General features: G+C 47.7%; 1 protein-coding gene across 6 annotated transcripts in view; it reads right to left on the reverse strand.

Annotated features, from left to right (window-relative positions):
• CAST (calpastatin) overlaps positions 1–6,851 on the reverse strand; it is a 65,399-nt gene extending 58,548 nt beyond the window's left edge. The window contains exons 1-4 of one of the 6 annotated variants that reach the window (XM_030004804.2): positions 6,815–6,849; positions 6,679–6,767; positions 6,583–6,590; positions 1,270–1,336 (exon numbers count right to left, since the gene is read on the reverse strand). In XM_030004804.2, coding sequence (XP_029860664.1) covers positions 1,270–1,336; positions 6,583–6,590; positions 6,679–6,720 — 117 coding nt within the window. In that variant the 5' untranslated portion in view covers positions 6,721–6,767; positions 6,815–6,849. Of the gene's footprint in view, positions 1–1,269; positions 1,337–6,382; positions 6,486–6,582; positions 6,591–6,678; positions 6,784–6,814 lie in introns of those variants that run through there. The other 5 variants (XM_030004805.2, XM_041120913.1, XM_030004803.2 and 2 more) reach the window with 5 other exon arrangements.
• Positions 6,852–7,740: the final 889 nt, after the last annotated feature.

The following is a 7,740-nucleotide window of genomic DNA, read 5'->3' on the forward strand; positions in this document are numbered from 1 at the left end:
CAACCCGTACCACAGGCTTCAACTCCCACACTTCCCACAAAGAAGTCAGCACTTCTATATTAAGAGCAACAAAGTGCAAAGAATTTGGCATTGAACTAAGAATGTATAAAACAACAATGCTATTTAAGAAAAAACTAAACTGTCTACAGAGAAAAGGAGGAACATGTTCCCAGGCTAGACAAGCCTTCCTTGGTATTTGGACAGGAAAGAAAGGTAATTGCTTTAATCATCTACTTCAGAGGACAGTAATAAAAGCACTCACTGGTCTTGATTTGCAGTGCAGTTAAACACACCACAGCTTAGACAAAGTTATTTTCCAAACAGCTTCTGTTATGAACAAAGTATCAGGCACACCTACTTCTGGCTTCCCTATACCACTGATTGACATTTGAAGCCAACAAGTGGACAACTAGTACCAGACCTTTCTAGGAGCTCCTTCTTATTCCGGATCTGCTGTCAGCATTCCCTGGGGAAGCACTGCTCCTGCTTGCAATAGCAGAGGCTGTTGGGGAACTAATGATCAGTACCGGCACCTCCTCTTTGCGATACCAGCCTGACTCACCGTCGCACACAAGGACCTACCCCCAAGTGGCTAACAGGGCTTGCAGCTGCTGGGAGAGAGGTGACCCTTCCAAGTACTGATCCTAACACTGCCTGCAACCCACAAGGCTTCTGACTGTCAACAATAGCCGCTATGCTCAGACTATAAAGTTGCTTGTGTAAGCTCAATGTTATAACCCAGGAGTAAATACCAGTTCCTGAGGAGGCAGCATCTTGAAAAATAAGTATTTTTTCTAACATACAGCACTGACCACATATTTGCAAGTGTGTCAGGAGATGGCCCAGACACGCAACATCTACGTATGAATTTGGATTTGTATCTTTGGAAGAAAAGCCAGGATGCAGACAAGGTGGAAAGCATCACAGCGCACTCACTTCATCCATACTTCTGGACAGCTGAAAAACCAGGACCATCAGATGTGTCCCACAGTGTACCTGCACTGCAGAACAGACACATCCACTGAGATCATTTCCACCAATACTAACGAAGTATTTGTGAAAGGATGAACAGAGCAAAGAAATTTTTTCAGTAGGCTGCACAGCAGCACAAGACAAAAACTGTACATTCCTGGAATGAACAATGAGTGACTATAGTCACCAGTTAATTACCTGAAAACTAGCACTTTTGATAGCAAAAGACAAAAATCTGTATAGGAGGAAATTCATTACCAACTTTTCTTCTTAATATGTTAAAACACTTGAATTTACCTCTGCCGCTTCTGCTTTTTTCTCTCCCGATTTGGAAGAAGCTCCACTTGCCTTCTTGTCACCATGCTGTAAGTAGAGAAAATAGATGTGTAGTTATTAAGATCTTAAATTATACATTCTATGTAGGGAAATTCCCAAACATCTTAGTGCACATGTGATTCCTTTCACCTACCACGATACGACAGAAGGGAACATTTTAAGCTTCCCTTCTCACTAATGGACAGGATTTCTAAATGACCTGCTGGATACCTTCAAGTGAAATCACAGTCGTAAAGTCATGACTTCCAGGGCACTACACGTAACAACATGATTGTTCTTGTGCAAAGTTCTAGAAGATATTAAGCTTATCAACTCATTCCTCACCAGCACAGCACTCTCCGATACTTGCTTCAGAAACACTGTCAGCGCCACAGGCTTCAGCAGAAACTCAACAACTCTCAGAGAGACCAACACAACATGTGCAATCATGAGCACCCACTCCGACATTTGAGCTTTCCTCAGACACATTAAAATGCTCATTATGCCCAGCCCTAGTTACGTGGAAAAAAGTTGTTACTACAATTTCTAGAATTCTGCTGCTGATATACAAAAAATAAAAGCTGTAACAATTCAGGCACAGGTGCACTTCAGGAAATACAGTTCTTCCAGGTTCCCCAAACCTCTTGCATCTTTCTCCCCCTCCAAGACTTTAAACCTCTAGTTTTCATCTAATCTGATGTGCAATCCCATTTGCTCCCCATGCACGGCAATGTACAGAAAGACAGTTTGTTCAGCATGCATGCTGGCATCCAGCACATATTTTACTCTCTGCATCTCTGAAAAGCGGTGAACACGGTCCCTCAAAAAATCTGTTTCAAAAGCATATTGTTTAATCTTTAGAATTAAAAAAAAAAAAAAGCAAGAAATTTTACCATGAGTATAAAAGTCAACATAATATATCTATTATCTAATATCTCAGCTAGTGTAACTTCCCACAGCAACTGAGACATCTGGGAACGAGGATTCATGTCTGATTTGTTTTAAGTAAAGACAGGAGATGATTTGAGACCTATTTATCCCCTTCTGTTTTGAGGGCTGAGCAGCAGGAGGTAAAGTTTGCTAAGCCACTAAAGTAATGAGCTCCTATGGATTTTTCTTTACATGGCTATAGGGAGAAAGTAATGATCCATGTATCACTGCACTATCTTCAACAGGAATGTGCTCAAGCACATCAGCAGACAGGCTGGGAAAATACTATAGCTGAATGAACAAATAAAACTAAAAAAAACCAGAACGTCTCTAATTTGTTTCCATTATGGTGTTATACGACAAAAATTTCAAAAATTGTGTTAGACAACCTCTAGTAATTCAAGTTTTTAAAATTAATTTGGGCATCACTAAGATACTTGACAAGTTTTAAAACTGAAAATGCTATTCTCATATTCCAATTGTGCCTCTTCAGAGGAATAACAAGCCCCGCAGGTTTGTCTTTTCAGGTGAGAGATGAATTGATTCACTGCCCCATAATAGCACTTTCAGTATAGACACAATTAACCCAGTTATCTGTGCTTTTTACTGCTACAATAAAAGCACACCACATACATACCAGTAAAAGCAACGTCAGCAAGCGTGCTCTTGCTGACAAAATTGTATCTCCAGAGCCAGGCTCAGGAGCTACAGCACCTGCCCAGCAAAACTCCATTGTGTAGGCCAGGCTCTCCTCCTAAATGGATACCCTTGGCATCACAGCACTCTAAAAGCCAAGCCAAGCGCTACCCTGAATCCAGGTAATTCAGCTAGTAAAGCAAGCACAACTTTCCGTGCATTGCTTGTATTTTATTGCTTTTATTCATTTGCTTCTTCAAATTTGGACATAGCTTTAAAAACAGCAATGCCAATTAAAGCCCAGATTTTAATTTTTTTTCTTTCATTAAACCAAGACACTGAGTACAGGAGCCTTACTTAGCTCCTACTGAGCGTGCCAGACTTTTACCAGGCCCAAATCTGGTGTTACTCTTCCTCCCTAAGTCCATCTCATCATCTTCACATCATGGAAACCCGTACCAGGCAGCACACGGCATCAAAAGGGCACCCAGTCCCAGGATTATGAGGAAGGGGATACGCTGTGTCCCAGCTGGTGGATGGAGCTTGGAGCATCTCCTCGTGGGTGTCAAGGCTTCTGTGTTTGCCCGCCTCGGCAGACACTTCTGTTTTCCCATCCCCAGACCAGGCAGTCAGGTACAGCAGCCTGTGCTGCCTGCAGATGGCAGGACAAGAGGGCTGACAGGATTCCTTCAACCACCCTCCAAGTAGAGTATCAACTCCACGTCCCTGAGGGACTCCAGGGCAGCTTCACTGGTCAGAGAGGAGAAGGAATGGACCAGGACAAGGACCACAACTTTGCCACCCCTAAACTCAAGTTGGAGAGAGATTAAATGCATGCCGTCTTCCCTCCAGAAGGCTATGTCAAACAGCACCTATAATAATGAGACACTGACTTAAAGGCCAAATGCTGTTTATGTGAACTGTGGGAGCAAAGCGCGTATGGCTCAACCAAAGTAATTTTTTATCCCATAAGTTGGAGTCACGCACTGTGTACACATTAAGTGCTGACACTCTCTGGCCTCAGATTATAAAACAGCCTATGAAAGTATTACCTCACTTGAAAGTCTGCCATCCTGAGGAGGTAACCTTGGAAAGCACAACTTCCTAATACACCTTCCGAGAAGACCATGCTGTTTCCCCGAACGGCTGATGCTTTAGGTATGAGAAGGGACCCTGTTTCAAAAATGCCCTTCCACAGCTCTTTTCTGCTCTGTATTTCCAAGCACCGAACCTTCTAGTAAAAAAATAAATACATAAATAAAATAAAGCCAAGAAATCAATCTGCTTAGCCAGAGACTAAGCTCAGGTTTTCTGGGACAGTGTGCATGCATTGCTCCTTTACATTCCCAAGCGGATGAGAGAGTCTACCTTTCCTTTGGGTGCTCTTTCCTTTTTCTGCTCATCTTTCCTTACAATGCCAAAAAACCATATCCATAACCAAGCCAGTGGACAGGAGCGGCTCCAGCTCTGTCACACAAACAGTGGGCATACAGTTGAAGTTACATTTCTAGTTTAACTAACGAGCTAACAACAATTCCTTACAGTTGTTAAGTTGGCCAAAGATATTTTCCAACTTTACTAACTAAAAACAAAACACGCAAACCCACCCATAATCACAGCTTCACAAAATACACAACGAAGTATCATGAATAAGAAAGTTTATCCTGAGATCTTTGCCCTGTTCTACGGTGCACGAAAATGTCACGACACTATTGTTTTATAGACACACCTTTAACTTCTGATTCAAAGAGCATTCGTAAACCAGAAAGTAACTGGTCTAGGTGAAAAGCACAGAGGAAAATACTAACAACTGAACACATAACCACACTCTTAGCCCGCGCTTCCAAAAATCAGAGCTCAACTAAAGGTCTTGCTTCAAGAAATTCCTTCTAGACCTCGGGAGCCCCATCAGCATTAATGAGCCTTTGGTTCAAAGCCATTGCGCAGCATCTCAGAGGACTGCAGTGACGACATGCTTGGTAACTGGGTGAGAAGGGAAGTCTCCCTGCAAGATTCTCAGCTGAAGTCAAGCAACTTTGCATTACAGATATTAAAGGAGACATGTTATTTTATGTGGACAGAAATCTGACCTTCCATTTTCAGTTGAAACTGGGAAGAAGATGGAGATCTTTGATGCTGCTCAGAGAACTGCCAGATGGAAAGAGATATCGGGGAACTACCACTAAGCAATGCAAGGAATGGACAGGTGAAAATTAGGTTCTTCTTACAGCCATCCCATTCTGCTTTGAACAAACCAGCCAGTAAAAACCTTGGTAGAGCAACCGGTGAACCTCTTTTGCATCTGTTCCTCTCTCCCACCTTTTCTGCTTCGCTTACTCATCCTTTAGACCGTAAGGTCTTCCAGGCAGAGACTGCCCTGTGCAATGCATGTGCACTGGACAAGGGAGGACCCCAGTCTCACGTGGAGGCCAGCAGGTCCTACACTGCTGCCAACAACTGTAACGATGGGTTTCCAACGGAGCATGTGGAGGAGAGGTTTCCTTACCTGATCAGAGAGAATCACGTTGTCTTAGTGTCTTTTCCTGCCCTGGATTCAGTGACCCAGGACTACCAAGGCCTTTAACATTCATGCCATCATGTAATGCAGCAATTCTGAAATGTCTTCCCTGTGACTTTGTGTCACCTCCACCACGCTGTATCACTGATTTGACTTGACACAATGCATGACGCTTGAAAAGACTACTAAACACTGATCCAAGCTACTTAGAGCAACTTAAAAGTACAGCCAGAAGTTCAACAGATTTCATCTCCCTAGTTATATATTTAGGAAATACATTAAAGTGATGTTTTCCCTGAAAGGCACCTTACACAATGCACACTTTCTGGAAAACTTTATGCAAACCTTTTTTCACCACTCCGTAGAGAGACCATTTCCTCATATGACTAATAAATTATAAAGAAGACTTTTTAAAGCAATCGCAGGTTTGTCACAGTAATGGGTAGCGACCCCAGTCCAGCCAAACTGCACGGAGCCATCAGAGAGCTGTGGTTTGCTCTAGCAAGCGACGACTATTCCTGGCAACTCCACCACCCACCTGCAGTTAAGAACATGCTTCTGAAAAAAGGCGCACGGCGGGGTTCTTCCCACAGCCGAAACAATCCCATACAAACTCTGCCCTACGTCGAAAATCGCCGTGTTTTGACCGGGCGCTACAGTTTCGTCAGCTGGCGAGCTCGCGTGACTCGGAAGATGACGAAAACAGCCAACAGCACGAAAAAGCCCGTTTTTCAGTGCCGCCTGTAAAGGACCGCAGAGGGATTCTGGAAGTACGCCCCGAGAACACCACGCTCTCATATGCCCTGAAAGTCTATTTACTACGCGAGCGCTTAAAAACAGGCGCCCATGTGCCTCCGGTCCCCACAAAAACCTCCCCTTATCCCTCCTCAAGCCTGAATACCCCCGAGGGGAGGGAGCCTTCAGCGCAGCCCACCCGCTCCCCGCGGCTGCCCCACGCTCACCGGGCAGCCCCCCCCCCCGCCCCCGGCCCGCCGCAATCCCCCTATTTACCATGGCGTACCACCACCGCGCGAAGGCCATGGCGCTGCCCGCAGCTCCTCACCGCCACGCCACGCCACGCCACGCCACGCCACGGCACGGCCCGGGCCGCGCCCCGGCAGCCGCCTCCACCCCAGGGCGGTACCCGGCGCCCCAGCGGCCTCCCGCCGCCGGGCTCCACGGCGGGGCGGCGTCCTGGGCCCCGCCGCAAGGCCGCGGGGCGGCCGCGGGGGGGGGGGGGGGGGGCAACGCGTCCCCACGCACCCACTCACTCACACCCCCCCGCCCCCCTTCCCGCCCCACCTTACCGCGGCGGGGGGCGGCTGCCTCCCCGTCCCGGGCTGCGACATGGCGGCGGGGCTCCCTGCCCGTCTGCCCCCGGCGCTGCTGCGGGGGGGGGGGTCCGGGGAAAGCGGAGCTGGGCTGGGGGGGGGGGGGGGGGGGTGCAGCCAGTGGCGGCGAGGAGCTGTCCCAGCGCCGCAGGCCTCTGGCAATGCGGCCGGTCCCTCCCCTTCCTGCTGGGGCCGGGCCGCGATCGGGGCCTGGGACCGGGGCGGGGGGGGGGGGGGGGGGGCGGCAGCGGGCGGCGGCTGCGTGACTCAGGCCCGGGGCTGAAGGCGGGAAGGCGGGTACGGGGCGTGAGGCGGCGGCCCCCCCGGCCCCCGACGACGCTCAGCCGAGACGAGAGGGGCTTTTTTCCTTAGAAGTTGGAGGGTGCGGAACGCGCATGGGCTTTCGCAAAACGGGAACGCCGAAATTCGCCCCGACTGCTGCGTGAGCCGCGTCCCGAAAGGATGTTTGCCTCGCTGCCGCTGAGTTAGGCCTTAACACGGGAAATAGGTGGTTAATATATTCCGGACATCGGTTGTATTTTATAGCTTGTAGGCAATAAATGGGCACAAGCAGAGTATGTAGTTTCTTCTGATAAGACATCCTGTAACTCAAGTAATTAAAGGATGCGTAGGTAGATTTGTGAAAACACAGAAAAACAGACATAGGGACTCAAGGACCAGTGAAACCGAGAACACAAGAAGATAAAGAGTGATTTGTTAGCATGAGAACAGCACTTTGGGGGTCAAAGATTATGTGACGTGAAAGGTACGAGAAGAACAAAGGAAAAACAGAAGTTTAATGTGAAAATATTGAAAAGTGTGACTGGAGGAAAACAACAGGGTGAAAAGTGCAGCCAGAGGAAGACTACTGACTTCATCCCTTGCAGATCCCCGAAGGCCACCAGAGGAAGACTACTGACTTCATCCCTTGCAGATCCCCGAAGGCCACCAGAGGAAGACTACTGACTTCATCCCTTGCAGATCCCCGAAGGCCACCAGAGGAAGACTACTGACTTCATCCCTTGCAGATCCCCGAAG

This window comes from Aquila chrysaetos, chromosome Z, assembly GCF_900496995.4.
Source record: "Aquila chrysaetos chrysaetos chromosome Z, bAquChr1.4, whole genome shotgun sequence".
In the NCBI taxonomy this organism is placed as follows: domain Eukaryota; kingdom Metazoa; phylum Chordata; class Aves; order Accipitriformes; family Accipitridae; genus Aquila; species Aquila chrysaetos.